At 54.4% G+C, this 18,457-nt stretch overlaps 1 protein-coding gene, 1 long non-coding RNA gene and 1 pseudogene across 3 annotated transcripts in view; 1 reads left to right on the top strand and 2 right to left on the bottom strand.

The window, feature by feature from the left end:
- Positions 1–15,831, top strand: part of LOC105471593 (uncharacterized) — a 39,857-nt gene extending 24,026 nt beyond the window's left edge. For both annotated transcript variants that reach the window (XR_011615308.1, XR_981243.2), the window contains 2 exons: positions 13,168–13,303; positions 15,321–15,831. This is a non-coding gene — a long non-coding RNA (uncharacterized lncRNA). The remainder of the gene's footprint in view (positions 1–13,167; positions 13,304–15,320) is intronic.
- On the bottom strand, positions 4,333–4,780 carry LOC139359313 (small ribosomal subunit protein uS8-like; annotated as a pseudogene).
- LOC105471589 (basic helix-loop-helix family member a9) lies at positions 6,554–8,176 on the bottom strand. The gene has a single exon (XM_011724137.2). It carries the CDS (start codon positions 7,994–7,996, stop codon positions 7,289–7,291), a length of 708 nt encoding a protein of 235 aa, XP_011722439.1. The 5' UTR covers positions 7,997–8,176; the 3' UTR covers positions 6,554–7,288.
- Positions 15,832–18,457: the final 2,626 nt, after the last annotated feature.

The following is an 18,457-nucleotide window of genomic DNA, read 5'->3' as shown; positions in this document are numbered from 1 at the left end:
TACAAAAATTAGTTGGGCGTGGTGGTGGGCGCCTGTAGTCCCAGCTACTCAGGAGGCTGAAGCAGGAGAATAGTGTGAACCCAGGAGGTGGAGCTTGCAGTGAGTAGAGATTGCGCCACTGCACTCCAGCCTGGGTGACAGAGTGAGACTCTGTCTCAAAACAAAAAAAGAAAAAAAGAATTTTTAAAGGAAACCCATCGTTATTTGCAAGATGAAGACCTTGGGGAGCTGCCTCGTCCTCCTGTCAGTCCTCAGGGAGGCCAGGTGTGGGGCCTGGGAACGAGCTGGGCTCCCCTGCTCAGGAGCGTCCAGAAAGATGATAATCCTGTATAACAGGAAAGCTCCTGCACAGGGTGGCTAGGTGGGTCCTGAGACCCCTGAGGCTCCAAGCCAGTATCCAGTTGGGCAGAATTCCATGGTACAGCCTAGGAGCTGACGCCCGGGTGGAGGGACGACAGCTGCCCAGCCCAATTCAGTAGCCCCTAGCCACATGTGGCTTCCGAGCCCTTGAAATGTGACTCATCCAAGTTGAGATGTGCTGTGGGTGTAAAATACAAGACGTCGAAGACTGGGTCCAAACACACAAAAAATGTAAAATGTCTCATTAATACTTTTATTGATTACATATTGAAAGGATAATATTTTGGATATATTGGGTTAAATAAAACATTATTAGGCCGGGCGCGGTGGCTCAAGCCTGTAATCCCAGCACTTTGGGAGGCCGAGACGGGCGGATCACGAGGTCAGCAGATCGAGACCATCCTGGCTAACCCGGTGAAACCCCGTCTCTACTAAAAAAATACAAAAAAAAAACTAGCTGGGCGAGGTGGCGGGCGCCTGTAGTCCCAGCTACTCGGGAGGCTGAGGCAGGAGAATGGCGTAAACCCGGGAGGCCGAGCTTGCAGTGAACTGAGATCCGGCCACTGCACTCCAGCCTGGGCGACAGAGCGAAACTCTGTCTCAAAAAAAAAAAAAAAAAAAAAAAATTATTAAAATCAACATTATTGATTTCTTCTGTTTTAAAAATGTGCCTAGTCGAAAATTTAATGGGTTTTTTTTTTTTTTTTGAGACAGTCTCACCTGGGTGACAGAATGAGACTTTGTCTCAAAAAAAAAAAAAAAAAATTGGGGTTTCAAGTCAGGCACTTACAGTCCCTGCTGTTCAGGAGGATCACTTGAATCCAGCAGTTTGACGTTGCAGTGAGCCATAATCACACCTCTACACAACAGAACAAGACCCCCCCCTTTTTTTTTTTGAGACAGAGTCTTGCTCTGTTGCCCAGGCTGGAGTACAGTGGTGTGATCTTGGCTCACTGCAACCTCTGTCTCCCGGGTTCAAGCGATTCTCCTGCCTCAGCCTCCTGGGTAGCTGGGATTACAGGCATCCACCACCACGTCTGGCTAATTTTTGTATTTTTAGTAGAGACAGGGTTTCGCCATGTTGGCCAGGCTGGTCTCGAACCCCTGACTTCAGGTGATCCGCCTGCCTCAGCCTCCCAAAGTGCTGGGATTACAGGTGTGAGCCACCGCGCCTGGCTATATGTTAAATTTTTGATTGCATGAAAGGAGGAAAGAAATAACTAAGAAGTCCCCAGAGTAGTCCCTGGCACGAGGCTGCCTGGACGGCTGGGGTGGGGGGAATTAGGGACCCGTTCGTTCCGCCCGCGTAGGATGCTGGATTCTCAGCGCCACCTAGTGGCAGGTAGTGATGAGGGGAATGACCAGAGTGGAGCGAGCAAGAGGGAGGCAGCAGCGGATTTGGGGTCCCCGCTGTGAGCGCAGCCAGCTGCCCAGGGCCCGCTCCAGTCTGCAGGTGCTCCAGGCAGCTTCTCACTTAGGTCGTACGTGAAGTCCTGTGGGCTGTATTCATCACACAAGGTGGGTTTGGCTGGCACAGTGTTGATTCAACTTTTTTTTTTTTTTTTGAGATGGAGTCTCCCCATTGTTGCCGAGGCTGGAGTGCGGTGGTGCTATCTCGGCTCACTGCAACCTTCACCTCCCGGTTTCAAGCTATTCTCCTGTCTCAGTCTCCTGAGCAGCTGGGATTACAAGCACCTGCCACCACGCCCGGCCAATTTTTGTACTTTTAGGAGAGATGGGGTTTCACCATGTTGGCCAGGCTGGTCTCAAACGTCTGAACTCAGGGGATCTGCCCACCTTGGCCTCCCAAAGTGCTGAGATGACAGGCTTGAGCCACCGCGCCTGGCCTCAACACATGATTTTTAAACACTTTATTTCATATTTAAAATTGGGGTTTCAAGCCAGGCACTTGTATTCCCCACTGTTTGGGAGGATCACTTGAGTCCAGAAGTCTGAGGTTGCAGTGAGCCGTGACTGTACTCCAGCCTCAGCAATGGAACAAGACCCCTGTCTTTATAAAAAATTGGAGTTTCAGACTTTTAACATAAAGATCTGGGAATCCTGGTCCAATTTCCTGCAACAGCTGGACCAGCTGCAGCCGGTTTCACCATGTTGGCCGGGCCTAATTTTTCACCTTTTTAAAAAACAATGATGAAGAATCTAATGAAAATCTGGTCAGGCGCGGTGGCTCACGCCTGTAATCCCAGCACTTTGGGAGGCCAAGGCGGGTGGATCACGAGGTCAGGAGATCAAGACCATCCTGGCTAACACGGTGAAACCCCATCTCTACTAAAAATACAAAAAAAAAAAAGAAAAAAAAATTAGCCGGGCGTGGTGGTGGGCGCCTGTAGTCCCAGCTACTTAGGAGGCTGAGGCAGGAGAAGGGCGTGAACCCAGGAGGCAGAGCTTGCAGTGAGCCAAGATCACACCACTGCACTCCAGCCTGGGCGACAGAGAGACTCCATTTCAAAAACAAAGAAAGAAAATTAAGGCCAGGCCCCTCACACTTGTAATGCCAGCACTTTGGGAGACAAAGGCAGGAGGATCACTTGAGCCCACGTGTTTGAGACCAGCCTGGGCAACATGGCAAAACCCCATCTTCACAAAAAATACAAAAATTAGCTGGCATGGTGGCACACGCCTGTATTCTCAGCTGCTAGGAAGACTGAGGTGGGAGGATCACCTGAGCCCAGGAGGTCAAGGCTACAGTGAGCCATGACTTAGTGGCTCTGTCTTACACCTGTCTCTTTCCTTTCTGGCATTTTCCTTTTTCTATGCATTTCATGCCTATCATTGTGCCTTTTAAACAATATTTGGGCAAATCCTGTGATCTCAATGGATAACCACAATTATTTTTATTTATTTATTTATTTTTTGAGACAGAGTCTCACTCTGTCGCCCAGGCTAGAGTGCAGTGGTGCGATCTCGGCTCACTGCAAGCTCTGCCTCCCAAGTTCACGTCATTTTCCTGCCTCAGCCTCCCAAGTAGCTGAAACTACAGGCATCCGCCACCATGCATGGCTAATTTTTTGTATTTTTAGTAGATACGGGGTTTCACTGTGTCAGCCAGGATGGTCTCGATCTCCTGACCTCGTGGTCCGCCCGCTTCGGCCTCCCAAAGTGCTGGAATTACAGGCTTGAGCCACTGTGCTCGGCCATAACCACCATTTTTTAATAATCACAAAATCTTTTCTTCACCACATATCAGTCATCTTGGAGAATGGATATGATCTTGGGAAGCAGACAGAAAAATCAAGCAAGGGTTCCAGAAAACCTAAACAGTACATAACTAAGGCTACTCAGGCCCAGGATCCCCTGTGGCATCAGAGAGATGAGGAAGCACCTCTCAGGTTGATAACGTATAGGGATACCCACGCAAATATCCAAGCAGCCACACATCTATATAAACACACACAAAATATGTACATATCACAAACTCAGAATCCTAGGCAAATACATATCAGCACGCAAACACACAACGTGTGCACCCAAACACACAGCCCTGGAAAAACCATGATAGCAGCCAGTGTGTCCTGGACTTTACAGTTTATAAAACAGCTTCCCATGCATTCTCTCCTTGTAACAACCTTATGAACTGAGTATGTCTGAACAGCCTCCACTCAGTGAGTGTTTATATAGGCCAAGCACTATGCTAGTGCGTTAAATTCATCGTCCCATTTAGTCTCCAAAACAGCCTATGATGTAAGTACTTATTCTAGCCCGTTTACAGATAGGAACACCGAGGCTCAAAGCCGCCAGGTGATTGGCCCAAGATCACTCAGCTGGTCAGTGAGGAGACGGAGTCCAGAACTGTGACATCCCTCCCACGGAACTCATGGGGCTGCCGCGCCAGGATTCTGCCTGCAGGGGTGTCCTTGCTATTTCCAGGCTGAGAGCGTGACAGGGTGGGGGAGTAGAACCCTTACTTCTTTCTTTTCTTTTCTTTCTTTCTTTTTTTTTTTTTTCCATGAGGCATTTTATTTGTAAATGTACGTATTACATCCCTAGAAAAAGAATCCCAGGATTTTCCCTCCTGTGTGTTTTCTTCTTGCTTCTTCATGGTCCATGATGCCAGCTGAGGTTGTCAGTCCAATGAAACCAAACTGGCGGGATGGAAGCAGATTATTCTGCCATTTTTCTAGATCTTTGAGTTGCACATCAAATCTGGGGCTGATCACTCCACACTTGTTTAGCCTGCCTGTAAGGTTCACAACAACTTTCCCAGCTCTGTGATCATCAATGATTTCAAATTCGCCAATGTAACCATGCTTCATCATCACAGTGAGAAACCGGACGATGACTTTGGAGCACGGCCTAATAAGCACCTGGCGTTTGCCTCTCTTTTTCGGCATTGTTGATGCTCTTGAGAGCATCAGCCAGGACATTCATGCGCACCATTGTGGCGGCGCGGAAAGATGGCGGAAAGCTTTTTTTTTTTTTTTGAGACGGAGTCTCACTCTGTCGCTCAGGCTGGAGTGCAGTGGCCGGATCTCAGCTCACTGCAAGCTCCGCCTCCCGGGTTCACGCCATTCTCCTGCCTCAGCCTCCCGAGTAGCTGGGACTACAGGCGCCCGCCACCTCGCCCGGCTAGTTTTTTGTACTTTTTAGTAGAGACGGGGTTTCACCGTGTTCGCCAGGATGGTCTCGATCTCCCGACCTCGTGATCCGCCCGTCTCGGCCTCCCAAAGTGCTGGGATTACAGGCTTGAGCCACTGCGCCCGGCCTCTTTTTTTTTTTTTTTGAGAGAGTCTCACTCTGTCGGCCAGGCTAGAGTGCAGTGGCACAATCTTGGCTCACTGCAACCTCTGCCTCCCGGGCTCAAGCAATTCTCATGCCTCATCCTCCTGAGTAGCTGGGATTACAGGCGTGTGCGCTACTACACCCAGCTAATTTTTGTATTTTTAGTAGAGATGGGGTTTCACCACATTGGCCAGGCTGGTTTCAAACTCCTGACCTCAGGTGATCCACCCGTCTCGGCCTCCCAAAGTGCTGGGATTACAGGGGTGAACCACCGTGCCCGGCCCCCTTCTTTCTTTCAGTCCTGGAATTTAGGAAAGCAGGACTTGCTGGTCCTTGTATCATGTTTCCAGATGATAAATACCTGAGGCTGAAACACGGCTACAGCCTTGTCCAAGCTGGTTTCTCATAAGATCCTAATAGTACACAAACAGTTACAGCTTGTGAACACCTTGAACACCTTCTGTGTGCCAGAAACAGTCCTTTACGAACCACTTACAATCCTCACAGCCACCCTGGAATCATTATTCATGTCAGAGGGGAGGAACTAGAGGCTGAGAGAGGCGGCTGAGCAGGGGCTGGACTGGGGCAGGCCTGGCTCTTTCCTTCCCACTGGCAGCCCGTGGCACTGTGGGGCTCGGCGGGCAGGGCTGGGGCCAGCATCTCACGTGTTGCTGCTCCTGGCTAGACCCCACGTCCCCGCTGAGTAGAGTCAAAGCCTTCCCGTGGTCTGTGCCATGCCTTCCTGTGCAATTGGGAACCCTAAGGGCTGTGGCTGGGGACAGGATGCCGAGCGTGCCAGCCAGGGCTGGGGTTTGCAGACAGCACAGGCATTTTTAATTGTAGTGGTGGGCCTCACCCCACGTGCTCTGGGAAACTCTCCCTGGGTTTATGCCTAATGGCGTTTCTCTAGCTTCTGTGGGATCCCCACTCTGCTGTGGAGAACCCTTCCCTCTCCTGTTGGCAAGAGCCCAGCTCTCCCCCAGCACCTCTGGGCTCTGGCCTAGCAGGCAGCCCCTGCCGCATTAGACCCTTAGCCTGATCCGGGCCAGACACCAGCTCGTCTCAGACGCAGGTCAGCTCTCTGGACAAAACTCCCGGGGCAGCTGGCTGTGCCTCTCACTCGCTCAGCCAGCTTGACCTGAGGCCCCTTTGCCCTCACTCAACCCCCTCCCCAGAATCCTTCCTGGGTTCCAAGTCGGCCCCTCATCATGGGGGCCCTGGGCCACAGTTCCCTGGGAGTTCTTCCTGCCTGTCGCTCGAGGTACATGCACGCAGGACTCACAGGCCTCCAATCCTCAGCCCTGCCCTTGGCCTCCTTCCCTGAGACCCGGCCAGACTCTCCCTTCGCTGTGGTTCACTCCAGGCAGGTCCAGAGACGGGGCTGACCGCATCCCTACCCTCCCAGGCCCCCTTGACCCCTCTCCTGATCATGCCCTCTCCCACCCCAGGGGACGCAGGGAGGGGGTCTCTGGATGTCTTTTTCCTCCCCTTGGGCCCCCACAGTGCTCAGCCACACCTGGGGTCTTGCTATGAACGAGTTCCCCCAGGCGCCGACCTGTGGGCCTTAGGCCCCGCCCAGCGTTCCAAGGCGAGCCCGGGGCCCTCAGGCGTTACTGCCACCCTGGGCCACTGGGCCCACTGGAGTCGTGGTATCGGACAGAAATGAGTTTTTTCTTTTTATTTGTCTGCTGCTGCTGCCTCTCCCGGACCAGGCTTGGGCAGCAGCGCAGGCAGGGGAAGGGGACTCCGCACTCATGTGCCCACGAGACCACAGCAGGCCCCACCCGCACTCCCACGCTCCCACACCTGCTGCCCCAAAGCCCTCACTCTCCTAAAAGCAGCGAGAGCACACAGGGCTCGGAGGCGCAGGGCTGCGAAGGTGGCTCCAAGACGAGTTCGAGTCCAAGATGAGCTCAGGATCCTGAGCCTTTCTGGGAAATGCCTCCCCAGGTTGGGATGCGGGGGCGCAGCCCCAGGCCCTGGAGCTCCTTCTCTCTGGCCCAGGCTGGGATGTGGGGGGCAGCCTCAGGCCCCAGAGCTCCTTGTCTCTAGGGAGGCCGCGTCTCTTTCACGCCAGGTCTCAGCCCGTCCAGTTCTGCTCTTGTCCAGGACGCCTTTGCAGTCCCGGCTTTTGTAGTCCAGCTGCCAGCACGGCCTCCCTCCAGCCCCGCTGGTGCCTCGAGGCTGGTCAGGAGCGCGGGTGGCCCATCCTGGGAGCGGCTCGCAGGTAGCCCCGCGGCCAGGGAGGCAGCCCGGCAGAGGAAGGCCCCGGACAGCGGCGCCAGCTTCCCCAGGAGGCCTGGGTTAGGCCCGGCCCCTCGGCCACCGCGCTGGGCCGTCCCGGGGGCGCGTGCGGGGGGCACGAGGCACAGCGGGGCGCAGACGGCACCGAGGGGTGGGCGGCGTCTGGGCGTGCGAGGCTGGGCCCTGCAGGCGTCCGGGGGCTGGCGCCTGTGTCTCCGGTGTCCCCGCGCGCAGCTGGGCCGTGGCACTCCAGGTGTCCGCAGGGCTCGCGGGGCGCGGGGCTGGCGCGCAGGACCAGGGAGAGCGCGGCGATGCGGTGGATGGCTCTGCGCAGCGTGGCGATCTTGGAGAGCCTCTTGCCGCCCAGGTCGTGCCGCAGCGCCCGGCGCAGCGCGTTGAAGGCCTCATTGTAGTCCAGGATGCGCTTGCGCTCCCGCACGTTGGCCGCCATGCGCCGCGCCTTGGACCGCACTGGCCGCGCGCGCCTCCTCCCAGCCGGCTCTTCTGCCTCGCCCTGGCCAGGGGAAGCGCCGTTCGCCCCCAGCACCCCCAAATCACCCCCGGGCTCGGGGCAGGGGCCCCCCAAGTCCTCCGCAGAGCCTTCAGCCCCCTTCCGCGCCTTGAGGCCTAGTCCTGGCTCGCCCCGCAGCATGGCCTCCCCGGGCCCTCACCCTCTGCCCCAGTCCCGGCCCTCTGCCCTTTGCCGTCTGCCCCCTGCCCCGGCCCCGGCTCGCTACGCGGACGGTCCCCGGCTCCTGGGGCTGGACACTCCCGAGACAGGCCCCCTCCAGCTGGGCTTTATGGCACCACGCGGCGCCCCGCCCTCCCATCCATCCATCTCCCTCCTCCTGCATTATTACCGGCCTCCAGGTAGGTCGGCGAGGGAGGAACCGAGGGGAAGAAGGAAAGCGAGGAGGGAAGCTTGCAGGTTCTTGTAAGCGGGGACCAGACGGCAGCCCGGCCACGCTGCACGGGGGACCTTGCCCTGCCTCGCTCCGGGGCTGCTGTGGGGTGTCTGGGTTCCACATTCTTCCTCCCCACTCCCAGATACGGTACTAAGTTTGGCTTCTAGCAGGAAAGCTGATAGAAATAAAGAGTGGCAGAGGGCTGGGTGCCGGCTCACGCCTGTCATCCCAGCACTTTGGGAGGCCGAGGCGGGTGGATCACTTGAGTTCAGTAGTTCGAGACCAGCCTGGCCAACAGGGTATATAAAACCCCGTCTGTACTAAAAACACAAAAATTAGCCGGGCGTGGTGGTGGGTGCCTGTAATCCTAGCTACTCGGGAGGCTGAGGCAGGAGGCTGGCTTGAACCCGGAAGCCGGAGGTTGCAGTGAGCAGAGATCCCACCACTGCACTCCAGCCTGGGCCACAGAGCGAGAGTCCATCTCATAACAACAACAACAAACCTTGAAAGGTCTTGTCAAGTCCTGTGGGCAACCACAGAGATGTCATTGGGAAAAGCACGAGTGTGCCAGCAGGGCTCATATGGGAGGGGCAGGGCCCTGCAGGTAAGGCTGGCCCAGAGCTTCCGGCTTTTTCAGCTATGGAGTGCGGCTGGCGGCAATTGGGGTTCGGGTTTTGGTTGGGCCTGACTCTCCCTCCACTGCCCTTTGACTCCCCTTCTGCAGACAGAGCTGGGCTGAGTCGGCAGCAGAGGGTGAAGGGGAAGATCCCTTTGCAGCCCTGGGTCCCCATCAGGGGTATCTTTGGGGTCCAGAGCCCTCGGGCAGCCCTATCTCGTGACACAGCTCTGCCAGGTTATGAACTCAATGAGCAGCCTCTCTCCTCTTCCCCCAGGGATTTGCATTTGAAAGAGGGTCTCAGAAAAAAGATGTTTATTCCCAGAGAAAGACCCCCAGTGGGATTTCCGGCATCCACAGCTGAGTTATTTGGAGTACCTGAGGGCCACTCATTCCCAGTCACAACCCAAATGCCTCCAAAATGCCAAGGCCTGTGGCATTGGAATGGGTGTGTGGTTCACATCCATCTCGCCAAGAGAGCGTTGCCAGTAACCCCATTATTTCAAACTGAATGTCTCCATAGAAGAAAATAACAAGGCATTAGGAAGCACAGTGTATGTATTTACTTCTGTGATTGTCTGCCTTGCCCAGTAGGATGAAACCATCCTAAGGACATCTGCATTTCCCGGGTTCTATTTCCCCCAAATCTGCAATATATGTGGAATTATAAAGCAGCTAGAGGCCGGGCGCAGTGGCTCACGCCTGTAATTCCAGTACTTTGGGAGGCCGAGGTAGGCGGATCACTTGAGGTCGGGAGTTCAAGACCATCCTGGCCAACATGGTGAAGCCCCGTCTCTAAGAAAATACAAAAATTAGCCGGGCGTGGTGGCGGCGCCTGTAGTCCCAGCTACTCGGGAGGCTGAGGCAGGAGAATGGCTTGAACCCGGGAACCGGAGGTTGCAGTGAGCCAAGATAGCACCACTGCACTCCAGCTTGGGCGACAGAGGGAGATTCCGTCTCAAAAACAAACAAAAAACAAGGTAAGTAAAAGCAAAGAAAATGCCCACGCAGCGCGCGTTTCCCGGCCGCTCCCGCCCTTCCCCGCGCAGGTCAGGAAACGGCCCCACGTGAAAACCCCGAGGACCCGGGAGAAGCGCCCCCTCCTGGAACCCGGGACTCCCGGGCGCTGCGGGGCGCGGCCGACTTCAAAGCGAGCGGCGGCCCCGGCATTTCCGCGGCACCTGCCCGTGCCCGGGAGCGCGAGTTCTCGGCCAGGGCGGGAGGAGGCGGCGGGCGGGCGGGGCGGCGTGATTTAGGGTCGGGCGGCTCCGCCGGCGGCCGCGAAGGTGCCTATTAGCGCCGGGCGGGGCCTGGGGTTCAAAAGTTCCGGCTCTTCCTCCGCAAGTTCCGGCGCCGCTCCCCGAGGGAGGACAGAACGCCCGGGAGAGAAAGTCCGGGAGCCGCCCACGGGGGCCTGGAACCCTCCCCCTCCAGAGAGCGGGTCCCAGGAAGCCCTGAGCCTCCTCCTCTCCCGGGCGACCCACACGCGGCCCAGTGTGGGAGACGTAGGGGCGCAATTTCAGCCTCTGCCCCTTCATGCATTCATTCAACAACGTTTCTGTTTTTCTTTTTTTTTTTTGAAACGGAGTCTCGCTCTGTGGCCCAGGCTGGAGTGCAGTGGCGCGATCTCGGCTCACTGCAGCCTCCACCTCCCAGGTTCAAGCGATTCTCCTGCCTCAGCCTCCCGAGTAGCTGGGATTACAGGCACCCACCATCATGCCCAGCTATTTTTTGTATTTTTACTAGAGACGGGGTTTCACCATGTTGGCCAGGATGGTCTCCAACTCCTCCTGGCCTTAAGTGATCCGTCCGCCTCGGCCACCCACAGTGCTGGGATTCCAGGCGTGAGCCACCGCGCCGGCCCTGAACTGGATTTCAAAGGATGAATAGCAGTTTGCCAAGCAGACAGGAAACAGACAGGGAACAGCAGGTGCCAGGCCCTGGAAGTGTAAACCGTCACAGGATGATGCGGAAAATACAGGAAAGTGACTTTGCCAAACCACCAAATATGAGGCCAGGGCGTGATGGGAGACAAGGTTGGAGATCACCAGGCGTCCTGCCAAAAGCTTTTCATCCTGTAGGCAGCTGGGTACCGCAAAAGGTTATTAAACTGAGGAATGACAGTTGTATTTGAATTTCCGCTAGAGCTCTTTGAGCAGTGTGGATAATGAATGTTAAGACAAATTCTACTTAGGAAGCAAAGATCCTGGAGGAAGGGGGGGGCCTGAGCTATGCAGGCGACGGTGAGAGAAGGGCATGGAGTCAACACCTGTTTGGAAAATAGAATTGACATGTGGGGTGCCAATGGGATAACGCAGATGACAAAAAGGGGTGTCATCTCCATATCCTCCTTTAAGAGCAGAAGCCTTAGTTCAGACGCTCTCTACAAAGTTCCAACCATGGACATGGGGACAAGAAAGCCAGGGCATATGGTCACCTTGGACCCAGGACACCCACGACCAGTGATTTTTGTTTTTTGAGACGGTGTCTCACTCTGCCGCCTAGGCTGGAGTGCGGTGGCGCAATCTCAGCTCACTGCAACCTCCGCCTCCCGGGTTTAAGTGATTCTCCTGCCTCAGCCTCCCGAGTAGCTGTGACTGCAGGCGTCCACCGTGGTGAATGTTTTTGTTATCACTGTTTCCTATGCCGCATTTGAACAGCCTACCTGTCTGAGGAGAAGGGAGCCTCCGTGGTGGGGCTCTGCGTGGCAGAGATTTCTGGTAACTGGGACAGACACCAGTCCAGGCACTTGACTGCCTGACTTGAATCTGGAGTGATGTCCCAAAGAAACAAACAGGTAACAGTGGAGAAATCACGGCGCCAGTGCCAGGGCCGGTGGCCCTCCACGTCCCACACTGGCATCTAGAGGAGGTTCCTGGCTTGGCCGTGGGTCTAGCTGCCCAGGTTCCTGTAATTCTTATGAGTTTCCCAACCTTAATTTCCCAGACTTTTTTGCTTTTTTTTTTTTTTTTGAGACAGAGTCTCACTCTATTGCCCAGGCTGCAGTGCAGTGACGCTATCTCGGCTCACTGCAACCTCTACGTCCCCAGGCAAGCGATTCTCCTGCCTCAGCCTCCCGAGTAGCTGGGATTACAGGCGCCCACCACCACGCCCGGCTAATTTTTTGTATTTTTAGTAGAGACGGGGTTTCACCATATTGGTCAGGCTTGTTTCGAACTCCTGACCTCAGGTGATCCACCCACCTTGGCCTCCCACAGTGCTGGGATTATAGGCGTGAGCCACCGCACCTGGCCAATAATAATAATTTTTTTTTTTTTTTTTGAGATGGAGTCTCCCTCTGTCACCCAGGCACAATCTCGGCTCACTGCAAGCTCCGCCTCTCGGGTTCAAGCCATTCTCCTGCCTCAGCCTCCCAAGTAGCTGGGACTACAGGCGCCCGCCACCACACCCGGGTAATTTTTTGTATTTTTAGTAGAGACGGGGTTTCACCGTGTTAGCCAGGATGGTCTTGATCTCCTGACCTCGTGATCCACCCACCTCAGCCTCCCAAAGTGCCAGGATTACAGGCATGAGCCACCATGCCTGGCAGATAATAACTAATTATTAAGTGCCCACAATGTGCCAGGTACCGTCCTAAGGGCTTTCTGTGCATGGTGTCATTTAATGCTCACAGCTCTCTTATGAGGCAGTTACCAATCCATTTCACAGATTAAGAAAGTGAGGGTCAGAGAGGTTAAGTTACCTGCTGCACCTCTTGAAGCTGGGATTGACTTGGGAGTCAGAGAGGTTGACCAGGATGGCTGTCAGGAGGCAGGAGAATCGCTTGAACCGGGGAGGTAGAGGTTGCAGTGAGCTGAGATTATGCCACTGCATTCCAGCCTGGTTGACAGAGTGAGACTCCATCTCAAAAAAAAAAAGTTAATAATTAGTTATTGTTATTATTATCCTTTTTCTGGAGAACATACTCAATACCCCAGGGTTTCTTTCTAACAAGCTCATGCACACATTTGGTCCTCTCTGCTGCTGCCACTCTCAGCCCACAGAGCAGCGTCCCCCAATCCAGCACCTGCCGACAGCTTGTTCTTTCTTGCTCTAATGCTGGAATATTGCTTGGCTCTTCACCTGCAGTTACCCCAGCCCTGCCTGTAACACTGAACAGCAGAGTGTTGTGTAGGTTCTGGAATAAGCTCATCATTTACTAGCTGTGTAGCCTTGGCCAAGATGCTTCACGTCTTTGAGCCTCCGTTTCCTTGTCTGTAAAATGGGGTATGCAGTGGTACTGCTTCATCAAGTTTGCTGTAGGATTAAATGAAATACCATGTTTTTATGTTCTCGGTGCAGGGCCTGGCTCCCAGAAGGAACTCTGTGAATATCAACTTTCTCCTCTTCTACCCTCTGCTCCTTTCCCCAGCCAGCATGTCCACCGCATCTGTAAATCATCCAGAGAAGCAAGAGCATTCTCCTCCCTCCCACCCCGGTACCAAACTGCTCATCACCTCCACCCACTAATGACCTGGCGATTGGCTTCTCATTAAAGAAATGACAAAGAGGCCTCTGTGCTTTTAGCTGGGGTCTAATCAGCCTTAGGTCTGCCCCAGAGTCAGTCTGGAGAAGGAATTCCAGGTCCGGGCCAGGGCAGGGGTGGAGGGGGTGTGGGGGAGTTGGGAGCGGGTGTAGGGGGGTAGGTAGGTGGGTGCTGGCTTGGTGTGGACAGCAAGCTCCGCCTCCCAGGCCCAGGGCTGCTGAAGGCTGGGAGCTCTCAGGAAAGGGCTCTGTTACTGGGAGGAAAAACGGTTCCTACCTGGTGCCCAAGAGGCTGAGAGCCATGTGTGGGCTCAAGAGATCTTCGCTACCCTCCTGAGGTTCGGCTTTCTCATCTGTTTAAGAGGAATTATAGGCCGGGCACAGTGGCTTGTGCCTGTAATCCCAGCACTTTGGGAGGCTTAGGAGGGCAGATAATGAGGTCAGGAGTTTGAGACCAGCCTGACCAACAAGGTGAAACCCCATCTCTACTAAAAATACAAAACATTAGCCGGGCCTGGTGGTGTGCACCTGTAATCCCAGCTACTTGGGAGGCTGAGGCAGACAGGTATTACCTGCTTGAACCTAGGAGGCGGAGCTTGCAGTGAGCTGAGATCGCACCGCCTGGGCGACAGAGCGAGACTGTGTTCAAAAAAAAAAAAAGGAAAAAAGATGACACCTCCCTTGTGGAGAAGCGAAAAGTAGACTTCTGGTCAGACATGGTGGCTCCTACCTGTCATCCCAGCACTTTGGGAGGCCAAGGCAGGAGGATTGCTTGAGGCCAGGAGTTCCAGACCAGCCTGGGCAACACAGCAAGATCCTGTCTCTAAAAAAAAATAAATAAATAAACTAGCTGGGCATGGTGGCACGTCCCTGTGGTCCCAGCTAGAGCCCGAGAAGTGGAGGCTTCAGTGAGCCATGATTGAGCTACTGCACTCTAGCCTGGGTCACAGTGACACCCTGCCTCAAAAAAAAAAAAAAAAAAAGTATATTTCTAACACTTTGTAGGTGTCAATAAATGGCATCCATTACTACATTCCTATTGCCAGTATTATTATTGCTTTAATTATTATTGTCATCCTTGGAACCCAGTTACCAATCTTTCCAACTCCTTTTGGTGACCTGTTCACCCTGCCTCCAGTGATTTGTAATGCCACATATCCGCCATGCCACCTCCAACCATTTCTGGGTAATGCCTATCTGGCTAGGCAATCTTGCACTCTCGGTTTTCTTTTTCTTTTTTTTTTTTTTGAGACGGAGTCTCGTTCTGTCGCCCAGGCTGGAGTGCAGTGGCGCGATTTCGGCTCTTTGCAAGCTCCTCCTCCCGGGTTCACACCATTCTCCTGCCTCAGCCTCCCAAGTAGCTGGGACTACAGGCGCCCACCACCACCCCCAGCTAATTTTTTGCATTTTTAGTAGAGATGGGGTTTCACTGTGTTAGCCAGGATGGTCTCGATCTCCTGACCTTGTGGTCTGCCTGCTTCGGCCTCCCAAAGTGCTGAGATTACAGGCATGAACCATCGCGCCTGGCTTGTTTTTCACTTTCAGAATTCTCTTGGGTGTTCTTGGCTCTTTACACTTCCACAGGAATTTGATTATCCTTTCGCCTGGTCTATAACTCTTCTTCTGTGATTATTTCATATCTCTTCTCCGTATTTTCTTTCTCGCTTTTTTTTTTTTCTCTGAGACGGAGTCTTGCTCTGTTGTTGCCCAGGCTGGAGTGCAGTGGCCAGGATTTCAGCTCACTGCAATCTCCGCCTCCCAGGGTTAAGCAATTCTGCCTCAGCCTCCCAAGTTCCTGGGATTACAGGCACGTGCCACCATACCCGGCTAAGTTTTGTATTTTTAGATTTTACCATGTTGGCCAGGCTGGTCTTGAACTCCTGACCTCGTGATCCACCCGCCTTGGCCTCCCACCGTGCTGGGATTACAGGTGTGAGTCACCGTGCCTAACTCATATTTTCTTTCTCAAGGTGGCTTACCTCATAGTGGCAAAAGGGCTGCAGGAGCTCTAGGACTCACATGCATCCTCCGTCATGAACAAGAAGAGGAGGGAACCACCCAGGAAGGTCGCTCCTAAAACCCTGACCCACAGAAACTGAACTAACACATGTTTATGGTTGTTTTAAAGCAGTCGGTTTTGAGGTCGTCTGTTACTCGGCAAGATGTAATGAATGCAGCAGTTCTTCCATTCCCAGGCTTTCCTGCAGTTGACTGAGTTCTCCGGTGACTGTGAGCAGGACTGATGCGTGCCACTTGCAGGCCCACCCATACGAACTTCCCTCCAATACCTGTGCAGCCTCCATGTCCCGTCCTGCAGGCTTCAGGTCCCCTAGGCCAGCCGTGGGGGCCACAAACTGAAGACAAGAGGAAGAAGTCTGGGGCCCTCATCGTGGCAGGAGGAGAGCTGCCCAGGAATACTGCCTGACCAGAGACACCACATGAGACTCCATGAGCAGGAAATAAATCTTCATGTTTAAGCCACTGAGATTTGGGGATTTATCCATTACAGTACCTAAAGTCACCTTAAACTAATACTCTTTTTTTTTTTTTGAGACGGTGTCTCGCTCTGTCACTCAGGCTGGAGAGTGGTGCAATCTCCACTCACTGCAACCTCCGCTTCCCGGGTTCAAGCGATTCTCCTGCCTCAGCCTCCTGAATAGCTGGGACTACAGGCACACGCCATCATGCCTGGCTCATGTTTATATTTTTAGTAGGGACAGAGTTTCACCATGTTGGTCAGGCTGGTGTCAAACTTCTGACCTCGTGATCCACCCGCCTGGGCCTCCCAAAGTGCTGGGATTACAGGCGTGAGCCACTGCGCCCGGCCTAATACTCTTTCATATAGAATTTTCTTTTTTTTCCCAGGCTGGAGTGTAATGGTGTGATCTCGGCTCACTGCAACCTCCACCTCCCGGGTTCGAGCGATTCTCCTGCCTCAGCCTCCCAAGTAGCTGGGATTACAGGTGTGAACCACCTGTCTCACCTAATTTTTGTATTTTTAGTAGAGATGGGATTTCATCATGTTGCCCAGGCTGGTCTCAAACTCCTGACCTTGTGATCCACCCGCCTCAGCCTCCCAAAGTGTTGGGATTACAGGCGTGAGCCACCATGCCCAGCCTCATGTAGAACTTGAGAGAATTTTTAAAGCACTTTCATAAATTTCCTTTAAATTGGATCCTCCTAACTCCTTGTGTGTTAGGTAGGGCAGAATGCTCTTTTATTCCTGAGGAGAACTGAGGCTCAGAGAGGCTAAGACACTTGCTCAATGTCAGGCAGCTCATGGGTGGAGCAGGAAGCCAGCGAAGCAGGTGGTAAAATAACCTAGTCCAAGCAGGTTAAGCTTGGAGGACAGAGTCGAGGTGTACGATTCCTGAACCCACTACTCACTAGTCAAGGGAACTTGGACAAATCAATCACTTCTCTTTTGATTTCTCCATCTGCAAAATGGGAACCATAACGACTTTCAGAGCTGCCTGGTGACATTCAGCAGATAATATATATACACGCAAGATTCCTGGCACCCAATAGGCATTCAGTAACTATTTGGTGAGTTGATACAGTGTTTAGCACAGCTGGGCACACACTGTCTCCATTGCGTTAGCCATGCGTATTACTACGTTTATATTTTATTTACGTAGGAACATGTTATGGTGGATGACTCTCCAGACTGTCCTTTCAACAAGGCCCTAAGAACTTAGGAGCCCCTCAGGCCTCCTGGAACCCGTCTGGGCTTCCCCAGACATGCCCAGCCCCCGCGCAGCACGCGGCCCGCCCCCCATAAATCAGGCCCCACGACCTGTAATTAACAAGCCACGGCCCCCATCCCAGGGGCTTCCTGCGCCCCCCGCCTCTCCAGGAGTGGGGCGGGGGCAGGGAGCTGGGGGGTCCCTCCGCCGGCCCCTGATTTATGGGTCTCTGTGTGAAGGAGATTTACGAGCTAAGACCGGGGCCGGGACGCGTCGGGAGGCGCCCCAGGGGAGGGACTCGGGGGTCGCCACCCGCCTGAATCCCGCGGCAAGTGGGGGTCGCGGGAGGCGCCGGGGCTGCAGACCCCGCTCCTGGCGCTTCCCTCGGCTCCAGCCTCCCAGGACCGGGCTCTGAGCCGGGGGCGCCCGCGTGGGGGGATTCTGCACGGTCCTTGTTATCCGTCGCCCCGTTTCCAGATGAGAAAACTGAGTCTCAGTAAGTTCTCCTGGACTGCAAAGCTTCCGTTCTCAATTACTTTATTTACTTAATTTTTTTTCTTTTTTTGAGACGGAGTCTCGCTCTGCCGCCCAGGCTGGGGTGCAGTGGCCGGATCTCAGCTCACCGCAAGCTCCGCCTCCCGGGTTCGCGCCATTCTCCTGCCTCAGCCTCCCGAGTAGCTGGGACTACAGGCGCCGCCACCGCGCCCGGCTCATTTTTTTGTATTTTTAGTAGAGACGGGGTTTCACCGTGTTCGCCAGGATGGTCTCGATCTCCTGACCTCGCGATCCGCCCGCCTCGGCCTTGGTCCCAAAGTGCTGGGATGACAGGCGTGAGCCACCGCGCCCGGCTAATTTATTTTTATATTTTATTTCCGTAGAGATGGGGGTGGGTGGGGCTCACTTTGTCGGCCAGGCTGGTCTCGAACTCCGCGCGCCTCGCCTGGCAAAGCGCTGGGACTACAGGCCGAGCCACCTGCCCGGCGGGCACTGGGCTCCTCTCCCTGGCATCTCTCCCCACTCACTCCTTTTCCGCCTCTTTTGATCGGCTCCTCTTCTTCCGACAACTCCTTCAAGGTCAAATGTCTCTTTCCAGCTGCAGCTTCTCTTCCAACGTTCAGAGCCGCGTTCCCGTTTCCGGGTGACCGTTCCGCCGACATCTTCATCCAGTTCCCACACTCTTCTCCCTGGCTCCCCACCGGGGTGAACAAGCGAAGGAGCAAGGCCCTCGCCGACCCTCCCACCGCCTCCCGCCATCACTGTGGCGAACTCAGAAGGGAACTTTTTACTCCGAAATCCAAACCTCAGCAACTTTGGAAAGAGAAACGTGGGGCGTGAAGAACAAACGTGGAATCCCGGCGCCCTCTTCTGGTCAAAAAGTGGAACTCCAGGCCGGGCGCGCGGCTCACGGCTGTAATCCTAGC

This window comes from Macaca nemestrina, chromosome 17, assembly GCF_043159975.1.
Source record: "Macaca nemestrina isolate mMacNem1 chromosome 17, mMacNem.hap1, whole genome shotgun sequence".
Taxonomy (NCBI): Eukaryota; Metazoa; Chordata; class Mammalia; order Primates; family Cercopithecidae; genus Macaca; species Macaca nemestrina.
Note: the sequence above shows the minus strand (reverse complement) of the source record. Positions and strands in the feature narration are given on the sequence as shown.

Bases quoted from the DNA above. Each gene is read 5' to 3' on its own strand.
- LOC105471589 (XM_011724137.2), bottom strand. From the start codon at position 7,996: ATGCTGCGGGGCGAGCCAGGACTAGGCCTCAAGGCGCGGAAGGGGGCT.